The sequence below is a fragment of the Nerophis ophidion genome, linkage group LG24 (assembly GCF_033978795.1).
Source record: "Nerophis ophidion isolate RoL-2023_Sa linkage group LG24, RoL_Noph_v1.0, whole genome shotgun sequence".
NCBI lineage: Eukaryota > Metazoa > Chordata > Actinopteri > Syngnathiformes > Syngnathidae > Nerophis > Nerophis ophidion.
In genome coordinates this window covers 29145154-29162653 of record NC_084634.1, presented here as the reverse complement: position 1 = coordinate 29162653, position 17500 = coordinate 29145154, and the positions used below count along the sequence as shown (strand labels likewise).

Genomic DNA, 17500 nt, shown 5'->3' with positions numbered 1-17500 from the left:
GATTACAGATACAATAGGGTCCTCTGTCCCATTGTACCAATAGTGCACTTACTGAAAAAAGAATAAATCATAAATAAGTATATCAATGTTCTCATGCATCCAGGTCCTTGTCATCTCAGGGCATTCAATCGATCATAACTGGACTGTTTGGTTTGTCTTGGAAGACGTTTCGCCTCTAATCCGAGTCGGCTTCATTAGTTCATGCTTATAGACGGAGATTGGTCAGATCTAGTCTTACACTGAGATTGATCAGATCTAGTCTTATACTTAGATTGGTCAGATCTATTCTAGCGGTTGGTGCCAAAACCCCAAATATTTATAAAACCAGGAGGGTGTGCCTGCGCAACGATGGTTTCGCCATGTTATATAGTGAGAAAAACAACTGTTTTGAAGCAAAAAAACAATTCTACTGTCAAAGCCAATGGCAGTCGTTGAAGTGTAATTTCCCCCTTGTTAGCATCGAGGTATTGTGTGGCAGAACAATCGCTGTGGATTGACTACTACCAGGCAAAAATAGTCGGAATCCCCACATAAGCATTCCATTTAGTTGTAAACAAAATAAACATTCTGATCACAGAAGATGACCAGAATGCCAAACTCCTGTTATTTGTTGGAGGCCAAATTGCAAAGTCTTTTAGGAATTGTTGAGAGGACGGTGTTGTATGTAGGAGACAGGTGGTGTCGCAGACCACCTCCTCTGTTCAGAGATAGTTTTTCAACCTTGACATACAGTAGATGGCTTCTTTGACTTCTCTTTTGTACCAACCCTACTCCCTGTCCAATCTGTAGAGAATAATCATAAATAACTATTCATACAATTTTCAATGAAACACTCATTGAGGCTTTGAATTGTGTTTTATCCGATTAATCAGATAAACTAGGTGATGGATTAGTCCAGTAGTTCTCAACCTTTTTTCAGTGATGTACCCCCTGTGAACATTTTTTAAATTCAAGTACCCCCTAATGAGAGCGAAGCATTTTTAGTTGAAAGAAAGAGATAAAGGAGTAAAATACAGCACTGTCATCAGTTTCTGATTTATTAAATTGTATAAAAGTGCAAAATATTGCTCATTTGTAGTGGTCTTTCTTGAACTATTTGGAATAAAAGATACAAAAATAACTAAAAACTTGTTGAAAAATAAACTAGTGATTCAATTATAAATAAAGATTTCTACACATAGAAGTAATCATCAACTTAAAGTGCCCTCTTTGGGGATTGTAATAGAGATCCATCTGGATTCATGGATTCAATTCTAAACATTTCTTTACAAAAAAAAAATCTTTAACATCAATATTTATGGAACATGTCCACAAAAAATATAGCTGTCAACACTGAATATTGCATTCTTGTATTTCTTTTCACAGTTTAGGAACTTACATTCATATTTTGTTGAAATTGTATTCAATAAATATGTTTATGAAGGATTTTTGAATTGTTGCTATTTTTAGAATATGTTTAAAAAATCTCACGTACCCCTTGGCATACCTTTGAGTACCTCCAGGGGTACACGTACCCCCATTTGAGAATCACTGATTTAATGAATAACTAAAACAAGTTGTTCACATCTGGACAACACAAAGGGCCCGGAACTTTAAATATGTGGACATAGTTCCCGCACGGCCTCTGCAATAGTGTACATGAGAGTGGTGTCGGTTTGTGGGAGCCGTGGTCTGTGTTTAGGCTGCCGCTATCAATTATTTTAGTAATCGAGTAATCTTTCGATTACTTTGTTCGATTAATCAAGTAATCGGATAAAACACTTTATAGCCTCAATGTTAACTTACTTTCATATTTTGTTGAAGTATTATTCAACAAATATATTTATAAAGGATTTTTGAATTGTTGCTATTTTTAGAATATTTAAAAAAAATATCACGTACCCCTTGGCATACCTTCGCGTACCCCCATTTGAGAACCACTGGATTAGTCGACTACTAAAATAATCGAAAGTAGCCCTAACACAGACAACCATGGACACTACAAACCACCGCTCTCATGGCCACTCTATTGCGAAATGTCCACATATGTAAAGTTCCGGGCACTCTATACGATCCGGGTTTAATCCATTTTTATCAGTTATACATATTCAACTATTATTCAAAGCAACAGAAAATTAATCAAAGCTTTTTCGAATCAGCGTAATCAATTTAACCGATTAATCATTGAAGCCCTACTACACTAGAGATTACTTGAAATGGACCAAGACCCATGGTCACACACAGCATTAATCAATCACACCACCAATTTGTTTTACCTGAACTGGACCTTTTCCAAACTGATGCCATGAAGTTGGCAACATAGAATTGTCCTAAATTTCTTGGTGGTGCAATTTTTTATTTATTAGGAATGCCTCATTCCTCCAGGCCAGTGGTTCTCAAATGGGGGTACGTGTACCCCTGGGGGTACTTGAAGGTATGAGATTTAAAAAATATATCAAAATAGCAACAATTCAAAAATCCTTTATAAATATATTTATTGAATAATACTTCAACAAAATATGAATGTAAGTTCATAAACTGTGAAAAGAAAGGCGACAATGCAATATTCAGTGTTGACAGACAGATTTTTTGTGGACATGTTCCATAAATATTGATGTTAAAAATTTCTTTTTTGGTGAAGAAATGTTTAGAATGAAGTTCATGAATCCAGATGGATCTCTATTACAATCCCCAAAGAGGGCACTTTAAGTAGATGATTACTTCTATGTGTAGAAATCTTTATTTATAATTGAATCCCTTGTTTATTTTTCAACAAGTTTTTAGTTATTTTTTTCTTTTTTCCCCCAAATAGTTCAAGAAAGACCACCACAAATTGGCAACATTTTGCACTGTTATACAATTTAATAAATCAGAAACTGATCAATCAATCAATCAATCAATGTTTACTTATATAGCCCTAAATCACTAGTGTCTCAAAGGGCTGCACAAACCACCACGACATCCTCGGTAGGCCCACATAAGGGCAAGGAAAACTCACACCCAGTGGGACGTCAGTGACAATGATGACTATGAGAACCTTAGAGAGGAGGAAAGCAATGGATGTCGAGCGGGTCTAACATGATACTGTGAAAGTTCAATCCACAATGGATACAACACAGTCGCGAGAGTCCAGTCCAAAGAGGATCCAAGACACAGCAGCGAGAGTCCCGTTCACAGCGGAGCCAGCAGGAAACCATCCCAAGCGTAGGCGGACCAGCAGCGCAGAGATGTCCCCAGCCGATACACAGGCGAGCAGTACATGGCCACCGGATCGGACCGGACCCCCTCCACACGGGAGAGTGGGACATAGAAGAAAAAGAAAAGAAACGGCAGATCATCTGGTCTAAAAAGGGAGTCTATTTAAAGGCTAGAGTATACAAATGAGTTTTAAGGTGAGACTTAAATGCTTCTACTGAGGTGGCATCGCGAACTGTTACCGGGAGGGTATTCCAGAGTACTGGAGCCCGAACGGAAAATGCTCTATAGCCCGCAGACTTTTTTTGGGCTTTGGGAATCACTAATAAGCCGGAGTCCTTTGAACGCAGATTTCTTGCCGGGACATATGGTACAATACAATCGGCAAGATAAGATGGAGCTAGACCGTGTAGTATTTTATACGTAAGTAGTAAAACCTTAAAGTCACATCTTAAGTGCACAGGAAGCCAGTGCAGGTGAGCCAGTACAGGCGTAATGTGATCAAACTTTCTTGTTCTTGTCAAAAGTCTAGCAGCCGCATTTTGTACCAACTGTAATCTTTTAATGCTAGACATGGGGAGACCCGAAAATAATACGTTACAGTAGTCGAGGCGAGACGTAACAAACGCATGGATAATGATCTCAGCGTCTTTAGTGGACAGAATGGAGCGAATTTTAGCGATGTTACGGAGATGAAAGAAGGCCGTTTTAGTAACGCTTTTAATGTGTGCCTCAAAGGAGAGAGTTGGGTCGAAGATAATACCCAGATTCTTTACCGTGTCGCCTTGTTTAATTGTTTGGTTGTCAAATGTTAGAGTTGTATTATTAAATAGAGTTTGGTGTCTAGCAGGACCGATAATCAGCATTTCCGTTTTTTTGGCGTTGAGTTGCAAAAAGTTAGCGGACATCCATTGTTTAATTTCATTAAGACACTCCTCCAGCTGACTACAATCCGGCGTGTTGGTCAGCTTTAGGGGCATGTAGAGTTGGGTGTCATCAGCATAACAGTGAAAGCTAATACCGTATTTGCGTATGATGTCACCTAGCGGCAGCATGTAGATGCTGAAGAGTGCAGGGCCAAGGACCGAACCCTGGGGAACTCCACACGTTACCTTAACGTAGTCCGAGGTCACATTGTTATGGGAGACACACTGCATCCTATCAGTAAGATAAGAGTTAAACCAAGACAGGGCTAAGTCTGACATACCAATTCGTGTTTTGATACGTTCTAATAAAATATTATGATCGACGGTATCGAAAGCAGCGCTAAGATCGAGGAGCAGCAACATAGATGACGCATCAGAATCCATTGTTAGCAATAGATCATTAGTCATTTTTGCGAGGGCTGTCTCCGTGGAGTGATTTGCCCTGAAACCGGATTGAAAGGTTTCACATAGATTGTTAGACGCTAAGTGTTCATTTAACTGCTCCGCAACAATTTTTTCAAGGATTTTTGAAATAAAGGGAAGGTGAGACACCGGTCGGTAATTTACCATGAGGTCAGGATCGAGGTTAGGTCTTTTAAGAAGACGATGAATAACCGCTTTTTTGAATGCTAGGGGAACACTGCCCGAGGAGAGTGATAAGTTTATAATATTTAGCACTGATGGACCTAATAATTCAAAGAGCTCCTTGATCAGTTTCCCAGGAAGAGGGTCAAGTAAACATGTTGTCTGTTTTATTCCATTTACACGTTGTAACAATTCCTCTAATGTTATTTCCTCAAAACGAGAGAAACTATTTTGGAGGGCAGTATCCGCCGTATATACAATCGTGTCAGTGTTAATAGAACCCCGTTGTAGCTGGGACGCATTGTCTTTAATCTCCTTTCTAATGACTTCAATTTTCTTACTAAAGAATTGCATAAAGTCATCAGCTGAGTGGGTTGAGCTACTGGAAGGAATCCCTTGTTGGGTTAGCGATGCTACCGTACTAAACAAAAATTTAGGATCGTTTTTATTACGGTGGATGAGATTTGAGTAATATTTAGCTTTAGCTAAAGTAAGCATGCGTTTATAAGTTATTAAACCATCACTCCATGCTTGATGGTGCACCTCAAGTTTAGTCGTGCGCCATTTGCGTTCCAGCTTTCTACATAATAATTTCTGAGCTCTAGTTTCTTCTGTAAACCACGGGGTGCGCTTTTTTGGAGCCTTTTTTAACTTTAGCGGTGCTATGTTATCAATGGTTTCGCGCAGGGCGTCGTTAAAGTTGTTAGTGAGGTTATCAATAGAGCCCACATACTTTGGGAATGGTGCCTTTACCGAGGGCAGTAGGTCAGCAAGAGTTGTCGTTGTGGCTGTATTAATGTTGCGGCTGCTATAGCAGGTATTATTATTATTAGTTTGACGAACATGCGTCTGAACCTCGAATTTTATAAGGTAATGATCGGACAATACTTTAGTATACGGGAGTATCGTAACTTTGGAAACGGTGATGCCCCTGACAAGCACTAGGTCTATCGTATTACCGTTGCGATGCGTGGGTTCATTTCATTATTTGTGTGAGACCACAGCTATCAATTACAGTCTGGAGCGCTACGCACGGTGGGTCCGATGGGGTATTCATATGGATATTATAGTCCCCCATTATGATTATATTATCGGCGTGTGTCACTAGATCAGCAACGAACTCTGAGAATTCATTAATAAAGTCCGAATAGGGCCCTGGGGGGCGGTAGATAACAGCCAGGTGTAGAGGCAGCGGTGTGACAGACCTCATAGTAAGCACCTCAAACGATTTATATTTATTATTTATGTTAGGACTAAGGTTAAAGTTTTCGTTGTATATTAGTGCGACCCCCCCACCCCTTTTGAGCGGACGGGCAATATGCGCATGTGTAAAGTTAGGAGGACATGCCTCATTTAGCGCAAAAAAGTCGATTGGTTTAAGCCAGGTTTCGCTGAGACCGATGACGTTAAGATTGTTGTCTCTGATAATATCATTAACTAACAACGTTTTAGGAGACAATGATCTTATGTTTAAAAAACCTATATTATAGGTAGTGGGCTGTTTTAAGGAGTTTTTGATCAAATTATCCGTAGTAGCAATATTAATAATGTTGTGTTTATTATGCCCAGTGCATTTAGTATAGTTACGACCATATCTAGGAATTGATACGACAGGAATTTTCCGATTGTTTGATTGTTGCTTTGATAAACTGCACACATCATGGTTAGCCATCTTAGTAACGGGGATTTTCCGATTGTTTGTTTGTTGCTTTGATAAACTGCACGCATCATAGTTGGCCACCTCAGTAAAACACATGTCCAACTCTGAAACACTCAAAGCAGAAAAAACTTGTTCTAATTTAACTGACTCCTTACCCAGACCAGTAGTCTCGCATTTTCCATCTAAATCCGTCTTCGGGATGGATGGAGGAAAGTGGTGTTCTGTGGGGATTAGCCTTCTGCTTTGTTTTTAGCCCCGCTCGGCATCCGCGTTTCCGATCACATAGTGCTGTATTTTACTTCTTTATCTCTTTTTTTCAACCAAAAATGCTTTGCTCTAAATAGGGGGTACTTGAATTAAAAAAATGTTCACAGGGAGTACATCACTGAAAAAAGGTTGAGAACCACTGCTTTAGGCCATGGCATTTCTTGTTATGATATTGCTTCCTCTCACACTGTAAAATATATTACACTTGGGTAGCTGGTATCGTTTATTTTTGTAATTGATGAATCTTTCGATTAGTTTGTTCGATTAATTGACTATTTAGATAGAACACACTTTATAAACTCAATGTGTATCTAATAAGAAAACATTGTGAACAGATTTTTTTTTTTTTGCTAGCTAGAACCTTTGTTCTTGTTTTCTAATAAATGCACAATATCAACATTGAATTTGCACTTTTAATATGGTGAATTTATTTTCAGAAAAACTGCAACAATTAATGGATGGAAAAAAAAATGTCTGATTTCTATTTTGCTGTCTTGATTAATCGTTTTGATAATTACATTTTATTAATGTAATTAATACAAATGTATAAAATCTGTACAGCGTGGAGTGCCCGGAACTTCAGATACATGGACAAAGTTTTCGCACGTGTGTGTGGGTGCTGTGATTTGTGTGGCGACAAACAGATTTTGGGCATTTTCATCAATCCTACACGCTCAAAGGGAAATTTTAATATATATTTTTTTTATTGGATTTTTTACATATACAGTCCAGAAATACAATTTTCTTGTTTCTCTCTACCCCAAACAAGGGCATTTAAATATAGATGACATGTGTTAATTCAAAGAAAGAAGTGACGGACAGTTATGGTAAACAGAAATATGAGTTTATTTCAACTATTTAAAATTAAAAATTTAACATTGAGGCTATAAAGTGTTTTATCCGATTACTTGATTAATCAAACAAAGTAATCGAAAGATTACTCGATTACTAAAATAATTGATAGCGGCAGCCTTAACACAGACCACGGCTCCCACAAACCGACACCACTCTCATGTACACTATTGCAGAGGCCGTGCGGGAACTATGTCCACATATTTAAAGTTCCGGGCCCTTTGTGTTGTCCAGATGTGAACAACTTGTTTTAGTTATTCATTAAATCAGTGATTCTCAAATGGGGGTACGCGTACCCCTGGAGGTACTCAAAGGTATGCCAAGGGGTACGTGAGGTTTTTTAAACATATTCTAAAAATAGCAACAATTCAAAAATCCTTCATAAACATATTTATTGAATACAATTTCAACAAAATATGAATGTAAGTTCCTAAACTGTGAAAAGAAATGCAACAATGCAATATTCAGTGTTGACAGCTAGAGTCTTTGTGGATATGTTCCATAAATATTGATATTAAAGATTTCTTTTTTTGTGAAGAAATGTTTAGAATTAAGTTAATTAATCCAGGTGGATCTCTATTACAATCCCCATAGAGGGCACTTTAAGTTGATGATTACTTCTATGTGTAGAAATATTTATTTATAATTGAATCACTTGTTTATTTTTCAACAAGTTTTAAGTTATTTTTATATCTTTTTTCCAAATAGTTCAAAAAAGACCACTACAAATGAGAAATATATTGCACTGTTATACAATTTAATAAATCAGAAACTAATGACATAGTGCTGTATTTTACTTCTTTATCTCTTTTTTTCAACCAAAAATGCTTTGCTCTGATTAGGGGGTACTTAAATTAAAAAAAAATTTCACAGGGGGTACATCACTGAAAAAAAGTTGAGAACCACTGCATTAAATGATTAATCGAAGAGGCAGAATATAAATCGAAACTGTTTTCTAATCAAATCATTTGATTAACTTGACTATAAACTTGACAAACCAAACAACGAAAAACACAAATGTAATGGGGCACATTGTGGCATCATTCAAAAGACTCCAAAAAAATGATCAGTCTGGCCAAAAAGGATATCTCAGGAGTTTATGTTATGTGTTCTAGCCTCCTCTATAGCCCCCATCCTCGAGTTTTAAGTCGAGAAGCACTCTAAGTGAAGAGAGGACAATACCTCACCTCAGTGGACACAGGGTCCAAGGCTCTTCAACATTAGTGCATCCCACTCACTCCCCCGCAGACAAGACTACATCTATAGCGACCCTGCTTCCAGCGCTGAAAATAGCAATTAGAGCGACGAGAGGGAGGCATTGGGAGTGAAGAAAATGGAAGAACACATAGCACATGGATTGTACGTCATCCCTGGAGATCTTTATGGCTATTATTCAGAGCGTGCTTCCAAATAAAAGCAAGGCTTTTTTCTCTTCCACACAAATACCTTTGGCACTATTTTTGTCTTGTTCAGCTGCGAAATGGCACAGCTCAGTCGTTCACAGATGAAGGCTGAGAAAGATGGTGGGTGGGTGTTTGTCCTAGGGAACGGGGACAAGCTCTATGGCTCCTGTGTGTCTATTTTCTCTCATGGCGAACTATGGACCACTAAATACATACTGCAATTCTAAAGCTACAAAGTAGTGTTGGCTAATACAGATAGCATAGTCGAGAGCAGTGGTGTCCAAAATGCGGCCCACAGCTATTTTTTTTTTTTACAGTCCGCCGTACAGTCTAATGATGCTATTAAAAAGTAGAATAAAAGAGCAAACAGGTGAAATGTAACAAAAGAAATTGCAGTGTTGACTCGAATATAACAAACCGGCTGGTTTTTTTTCTTTAAAGCTGTCATTATTCAAAAATAATAATGAATCAAAATCAACGATTTTATGAATTATTGACCTATTTAAGGCTCCAATTACTTCACATCAAATATTCTACTTTGAAGAAAAATTGGGGTAAATATTGCATATATTGAATGTTTGCCATATAATAAACAAAGTTATCTTAAAACAAACAAAACCCTAAAAATGCATACAAACTTACAATCGAGGGATAGATCCGAAAATGAAGAACTTAAGTGTTAAAAATAAAAATAAAATATATCTTTTTATGGGTGGGGGAGCATTTTGGATCTCCAACAATTTTATTGCGATTTACATATACACAAACACACAGTTGATTTTTCACACCTAGCTGATTGCCTATTGTAGATTCATTCTTCCCAGTCTGGTGCAGGTCTACAATTCTTTTCCTAGTGTCCTTCGACAGCTCTTTGGTCTTGGCCATAGGGGAGTTTGGAGTCTGACTGTTTGAGGCTGTGGACAGGTGTCTTTAATACAGATAACGAGTTCAAAAAGGTTCCATAAATACAGGTAACGAGTGGAGGACAGAAGAGCTTCTTAAAGAAGAAGTTACAGGTCTGTGAGAGCCAGAGATCTTCCTTGTTTGAAGTGACCTAATACTTATCTTCCACCATAATTTATGAATAAATTATTTAAAATTCCTACAATGTGAATTCCTGGATTTTTTTTTTCAAATTCTGTCTCTCACAGTTGAAGTGTACCTATGATGAAAATTACAGACCTCTGTCGTCATTTTAAGTGGGAGAACTTGCACAATCGGTGGCTGACTAAATACTTTTTTGCCCCACTGTATATACATACACACATACACACACATACACATAAATATATATATATATATATATTGTATATATTTTTTTGATAAATAAAATAAAAAAGTTGTATGATCCATATAAACACTCTGCATCCTTGAGCATATTTAGAGAAACAACAATATATAGCTTATCTAATATAATTTAGGTAAAAAACAAAAAAAAGCAACCTGCATCTATCGGTTTACCTCACTCGTTCTGAAAATGACCCTGTAGTTATACTGCTGGCCGTGTTCCTTGTGTTCCTCCACCTTCTCCCTCCTGAGACTCACTGCCACTGGGCCCAAGTTCTCGTCCACCCCCAGGTAGTTCCAGTGTTCTGGGTAATAGATCATGTGAAAACAAGAAAACTGACCAACAATTCATCATAATCAAATTGTGCTAACCTCGGAGGTAAAAGTGCTTTCTGTAGTAGTAGGCTCCAAGGTCAACATGTTCCACAATATATCGTTTGGACCGTTCAGCGTGTTGACTTGGGCCGTCCTTTGGGGCCTCCAAGACTGCCACGCCAGCGTTCGTAAAATGAGTCGTGAGCGTGCCCTCCAAAGGTCCTTCTTCTGGACTACTGGTAGAGTTGCTTGAGCTCCCACCACTTCCAATGCTGCCTTGCTAAAGGTGTCAAGACACAAGCAAGTAATTCAACCACATTGTCACAGATTTTCACAAATGACAGAATGTAAACTGAAAGTCATGTCCTGTGATTCTGAACCGAAAATAGCTTTAGCTTGCCCGTGAATGTTGAGGTAATCTAAAGTAAATGCAAAAGTTACGGTCTTGTCTAGGGATGTTCCGATCAGTGTTTCATGCTGCCGATTCAGATCATCAATGCCTTAGATCAGGGGTGCCCATTACGTCGATCGCGGGCTACCAGTCGACCGCGGGGGGTGTGTCAGTCGATCTCCAGCCAGGCTTTTAAAAAAAATAGACCTAAAAATTTGTGATCATCAATCTTCACCAAGACGTCACTTAAATGACATTCACGGTACCGGAGGGTCTTGTGAGATGACGCTGGCTGCTGCAAGATCATTATTATTAAAAATGACCGAGAGGAAGGGGAGAAACACTTTTTATTTTAACAGACTCTCGCGCCGTACCTTCCGTCAAAACTCTAAAGGCCGACTGCACATTTCCTATCTTTACAATAAAAGCCCTGCTTCATGCTGCCTGCGCTAACTAAATACGGAGTCTCGGAAAACTGGCGTGCACAAGCGATCCCTCAGAAAGCTGGCGTGCACATCACTTGTGCACGCCAGCTTTCCGAGACTCTTATTTTGTTAGCGCAGGTAGCATGAAGCAGGGCTTTTATTGTGAAGATAGGAAATGTGCAGTCGGCCTTTAGAGTTTTGACGGAAGGGACGGCGCGAAAGTCTGTTGAAATAAAAAGTGTTTCTCGCCTTCCTCTCTGTCATTTTTTCATAATAATGAACTGGCAGCAGCCAGCGTCATCTCACAAGACCCTCGGGTGCCGTGAATGTCAATCAAGCAAGCTACGGAATTTGCCGCCAATGTTTTTCTTGTAAAGTGTATGGAAGCTGGATGAATTAGATGCGAAAAACCCACCACTTTCATGTGGTATTGTACAGAAAGGACAACTTTTTTTCTCCTCCATTTGAAAATGTGGGCGTTATCATCATTACTGTCTGATTCCAATCAATGCAAGTCATCAGAATCAGGTAATACACCAACTTATATTCTTGTCTTCGTGAAAGAAAGACATCTATATGTTACACATGCTTGTATTATCATTAAACACATTTAACTTGTTTACAAAAATGTCTCTTTCATTAATAAATAAATATAAATGATATATATAAATGAGGTAGATCCCCTCGAGTTGGTCAATTGAAAAGTAGCTCGCCTGCAGAAAAAGTGTGGGCACCCCTGCCTTAGATCGTTCGATACCAATACCGATCAAATCTATTAACTGTACACTTATCCAATTATTTATGGGGAGTGCTATTGACAATGTAACAATATAAACACAATATTTAAACCAGTTGCTTATTTTATTTTATTAGATACAATTGTTTGAGCAAAAAAAGTCAAACAAAAACTACTATACTCTTCTAAATTATTTGGTTTATGCCCTCACAGTCTGCAGGGAATTAATCTCAAAGTTTGTAAACTTTAAGAAAAATGGCAAAAAATAATTTTGAGAGTGAAAATATAAATCTAACCACTTTTGAATTGAGCATATACGGATACTACTTGTGGTACCACCAATATATGGATCGATCCCCTGTTATGTGCCATGTACTGACTGACAATGCTGACAAACCAACAGTTGTCATATTCTCGTGTCTTTAATTCTCATTAATCGACTTGTTCATTTCCTGTTTTTATCTGCTTACTTTCTGCTGTAATGTACTTCCATTTAAATGTCTTAATATTTACTAAACAATTATTTGTAGATGTTTTTTCAAACTATCTTTGTTGCGTTCGGGTCGCATTGTAACGACGGTCGTGTTCCCGGGATGCGGAAGGACAGGCAAAAAGCATTGTGCAGGTAAGAAGAGTCTTTACTTCTTTAAGTCAAAGCAAAAAGACAACTAAACAGGAGACGTGTGGTTCGGGAAGCGCACGTAAAGCCCAAGACAAAAAACGTGGATTATCCTTAGCCTAGCATCGAAAGCACTACGCTAACATGGAACATAAACAATATGGACGAACAACAAGCATTAACTGTTACATTAGGCGAACAATGGCCCTGCACGCAGCAAACTTCATGACGTGTATATAACGAGGCCTGATTAGTGGCGGCAGCAGGTAGGGACGCTAATTAATAAACAGAAACTAGTGTGTATTATCAGCGCACCTAGCAACCAGAACATAAACAAAGGAAAGACCAGAAATATACTTTAAACATTGGAAAACGATAAACACAAAACAAGACATGACCTTGGCCATGGCAATCATATTGGTCAGCTTTGCTGCTAGCATATCTGTTACTGGCTTGGTCTTGATGTGTAAAATGTTTAGCCTTGTCCTCCAGTGATAATACTTAAGATACTACATTTAAGAAATGCAGTTTATTTGCCGCAATGGAGGTAAGTAATATAACTTTTGGGGAGTGGCTCCACATTGTGTATGGAGACATATACTGCTAGCCATTCTCAGTCAGGGTTTGAAAATAATTAGTGTCGGCCAGAGGGGATCGGTGCGTGTGATCAGCATTTAAAGACATTAATTGGCATTGGTGATCACCTACTTTTTCAGGAAAACCATCCGATACTGATCGGTGGCCGAGTAATCGACACATCCCTAATATTGTTTATTTTGACTATACTTGAAGAAAAGCTAAACCCCTTGTATATTTCAAAATGTTTGAAAAGGAGTAGGAAGAAGCAGTTGATTTAATCATACCCATTCCACAACATTTTATCCTCGTCATTTTTTAATAGGGAAGACAAAAATAAATATAATCCTGCACCAAACTAACCTGTTTTGCTGGAGCGATGTTCCTCTCACCCTCTCCACCAATCTCGTTCCTGAAACACGGGCAACTGAGCACCAGGTCGTTGCTCTTGTCGTCGCCCGGGTCCAAAGCTGGGTTGGTACCATGTCCACCTGGCCCTTCTTTACTCAGCTCCTCCTGCGAGCCGCATGGCGAGCCATACACTACGTTCTGACTAGAGGAGAGGGACGACGTGGCAGAAGCAGCAGCGGCGGCCGAGGCACCGGTAGTGGTGTTTTTGCGTTTGGCTCCCGACTGGCGGCTTTGGATGACCTCATTGAGGTCAAAGAGTAACGAATGAATATCAAAATGGGCGAAGCCCTTTTGGCACATCCAAGGTTTAGGAGGGGGCGCACTCTCGTCCCCTTTTCCACCATCCTCAGCATCTGACCCAGCTCTCGATGTGTCACCTTCTACTTTTACACTACGCAACTTGCGGAATATTGACTCTCCACCCGTCTCAGACTTGGACCTCCTTTTCAAGTGCTTCTCTCTTTCCTTAAGCCGACTTGCAGGACTACCTCTGGCTGGTCCCATGGGTCCATCAGGCAAATCCAGGGCAGTCTGTTTCACAGGGGCCACAGTCAGCAGCTCGGTTAACCTTTCTGGGGCTGGACTTCTTTGATCGGGGGCCTCGGACGACTGGTATCCTTTGAGCATGTCAAAAAAACTCTCCCCTGACACACCATGTTTGTCTATTGATGAAGTGCTGCCGTACTCTCGGTGCATGGGAGTCCACCCAGAGAAAGACCAGCCCTCATTACCATCACCGTCCAATTCACTAATTGTTATATCGCTGTTACTTCGCTGTCGGATGCGTCTCATACCTTTACGAGGTGAACCAAGGTAGCCATCAGGCGACAAAAAACGATTGTCCTTTCCCTTCATTTGCATCTTGTTCTTCAGTGTGTTCTGGATATTGCGGAGCATGGATGAGTCCTGGGGGCTGATGAGATGGCCCAGCTTGGCTGACAAATTGCTGTGGGCTGTGACTGCTGAGACACCTCCACCACTGCCACCGCCACCACCTCCACCTCCACCTCCACCAAGTCTTTCTCGGTCTCCACTTCCACCACTTCCAGAGGAGCTGGTGGTGTTGGAACTGGGTGAGTCAGTTTCCACTGTAATATGCCAAACACCTCCGCCTCCCCCATCTTTTCTTGGGGGCCAGTCAGCCACACGAGCCCGAACTCCCATCTTGGGGACTCCGGGGTTGGTGCCGATGGTGGAGGAAGAGGAAATATGAGCGCTCTCGCTGCGGGGTGGTGGAGCGCCTCCATTGGGAAGACGCAAACGGCGAGTATAGAACTCATCGGTAGCCGGGACCGAGCCCCCAACGGATCGTTCCGTCTGGGAACGCTTGAGACTGGTCATTGTGAAGTTGGGGCTTTAGGAAAAGGGAGGGCACAGGTAGAAATGGTGTGTTTAGATTGGCTTCAACATAATGCCCGCTGCTAGTGAAGTGACAAGAGTCTTAAAGACACATTCAGCCCTGCAAAATGAGAGAGAGAGAGAGAGAGAGAAAACTTAGAGACAGAGCAACAGATTGCTGCTTTATAAATGTCAATTACATTACATTCAGTGCTGACTGGGCATGGGCTGGTTAACAGTTTTAAGGTATAACTTGGTAATAAAACGTAACTGTTTCAAAACCACCAATTTTCCTTCATACCGACCATACGGTAAAAGCAAAAGTGAAAGCTCAAAATATTTCTTCCTTCTTCATAGTATCTGTTTTTTGCTAACATGCCCAAACTTTGAGCAATTTATTTTGAAGCGGGTCCATTAGTGCGTTCCATTTACCTCAGATTTTGGAAGTTGGAACTGAGACTGACGTCATAGCAGATCTATGAACGTTCAAGTACGAGGTCGGAAATCAAGATGGCCCCTTTTGAAAGTTTTAGTTTTCAAAACCAATACAATAATCATTGTAAACATTAGGGCTTTCCTACATTTTAGTGAATGCTGATGGTTTCGGGGACTCCAAAGGTCTCAAACATTAAAGTGTTAAAACCAAGTCATACATTAATATTGTTTTTGTCAAGGAAAACCCTGTTTTTCGATGACAAAAACAGGAAATAAGTAATATATCCCCCCTGCCCCTAAATTGTAAAATTGGAGGTGAAGCAATTAGAGCCTTAAAAAGGTAAATAATACATAGCAACATTGATTTTGATTAATTACTATTGATTTGAACAATGATAGTTAAAAAAAAAAAATAATAATCCAGACTAAAGGTCTTGGGTATCTAAATGGGCTAAATCACAACAACAAATTCAGATCTGTCAATTGTAAGTTATTGTTTTTTTTTTCCAATTGTAAGTTTTAATTGTTTTTTTTATGTTTATGTTTTATGCTCTTATTAAAAAAAAAAACTAGTTTTATTTATTTTTGATTTTTTTCCCGGGCTTCACGGTGGCAGAGGGGTTAGTGCGTCTGTCTCACAATACGAAGGTCCTGCAGTCCTGGGTTCAAATCCGGGCTCGGGATCTTTCTGTGTGGAGTTTGCATGTTCTCCCCGTGAATGTGTGGGTTCCCTCCGGGTACTCCGGCTTCCTCCCACTTCCAAAGACATGCACCTGGGGATAGGTTGATTGGCAACACTAAATTGGCCCTAGTGTGTGAATGTGAGTGTGAATGTTGTCTGTCTATCTGTGTTGGCCCTGCGATGAGGTGGCGACTTGTCCAGGGTGTACCCCGCCTTCCGCCCGATTGTAGCTGAGATAGGCGCCAGTGCCCCCCGCGACCCCAAAAAGGGAATAAGCGGTAGAAAATGGATGGAATGGATAATTTTTTTCCCCTATTAAGTGTGAATTGAAGTAACCGGAGCCTTAAACACTGCAAAAATAACTTAAAATATAAGATAAAAAAAGAGACTGGATTTTAGGGAAAAAAATACTAAAAACTAGTGAAATAATCTAGCTGCATTGACGGATAATTTTACTTGATAATCCTAAATTAAGATTTTTCTAAATAATCCGGCATAAGTATTTTATTCTGAAAACAAGCATTATTCAACTTGCAATTCTTCAATTCAGCACCCTGGAGATTTTGCAGAACCTTTAAACAAGGTTGGAAAACAAGATGGCCACATCCAGGAAAGCTATTCTTGCTCTTTGATAGTCTGAATATAAACAGCGTTTGGGAAAATATGCACTCTCCACTATCTATAAACACATTGGATAAAGAGGAAACAGATGCTATTGCACACGATGTAAAACGTATATACAACATGAAATAAGTGTGCTTTACACAGTAACAGTACCATCTTTTATCACTCATCCATCGTATATGTCTGATTTAGTGCGAAAAAACTAATCAGAATTGCTAATCACGAATATTACAGAAGCTTATGTTATTCTTTACATTCAAAGCAGCCATATTTAAAGCCAACTCGGGGGTGGTAAGAATGTTCCGACTTTCCGAGTAGGAAGTCTGACCTCGAGAGGCATTCCAGTTTGAACTTGCAGCTAGAAACTCGGAAATTCCGACATCCCCGTACAAAAGGAACGCAACACATGTAATGCGGTTGCATCTCCCCAAGCCACTGGAAGAAGAGGAAGAAAAGCTCTGACTCCCTTGAGAAGTCTTCCTCCACACTCCTTTGGTTTGCATGCGTAAATCTCTTGATCTGGAATACAGGACGATACCTCCCTTTTTTGTAAGGAGAACTTCTATTAGGGTCAATAATTGCTATTTGTAATGGCAAAAACAATAGATTTAGCCCACACCACAAGTGATGAATGTCTATGGTTTAACTGTAAAACAATATAAAAAAAACTGACAAGCATTTGTTCAAAGAGGTCTGTTTTTGCAGTGGTTTCCATTAGGCAGTGTTTGAAGTCTAGTATCAACAACCTCAAAGGTAAGTATTGCTCATTTCCTGCCAGGTGTAGGGAAAGCATG

General features: G+C 39.6%; 1 protein-coding gene across 7 annotated transcripts in view; it reads right to left on the bottom strand.

Moving 5' to 3' along the window:
• The window catches only part of sipa1l1 (signal-induced proliferation-associated 1 like 1), a 240448-nt gene that overhangs the window by 98888 nt on the left and 124060 nt on the right, over positions 1-17500 (bottom strand). For all 7 annotated transcript variants that reach the window (XM_061886483.1, XM_061886479.1, XM_061886480.1 and 4 more), the window contains exons 3-5: positions 13580-15086; positions 10527-10749; positions 10329-10459 (exon numbers count right to left, since the gene is read on the bottom strand). In XM_061886483.1, the coding sequence (XP_061742467.1) occupies positions 10329-10459; positions 10527-10749; positions 13580-14968 (1743 nt within the window). In that variant the 5' untranslated portion in view covers positions 14969-15086. The remainder of the gene's footprint in view (positions 1-10328; positions 10460-10526; positions 10750-13579; positions 15087-17500) is intronic.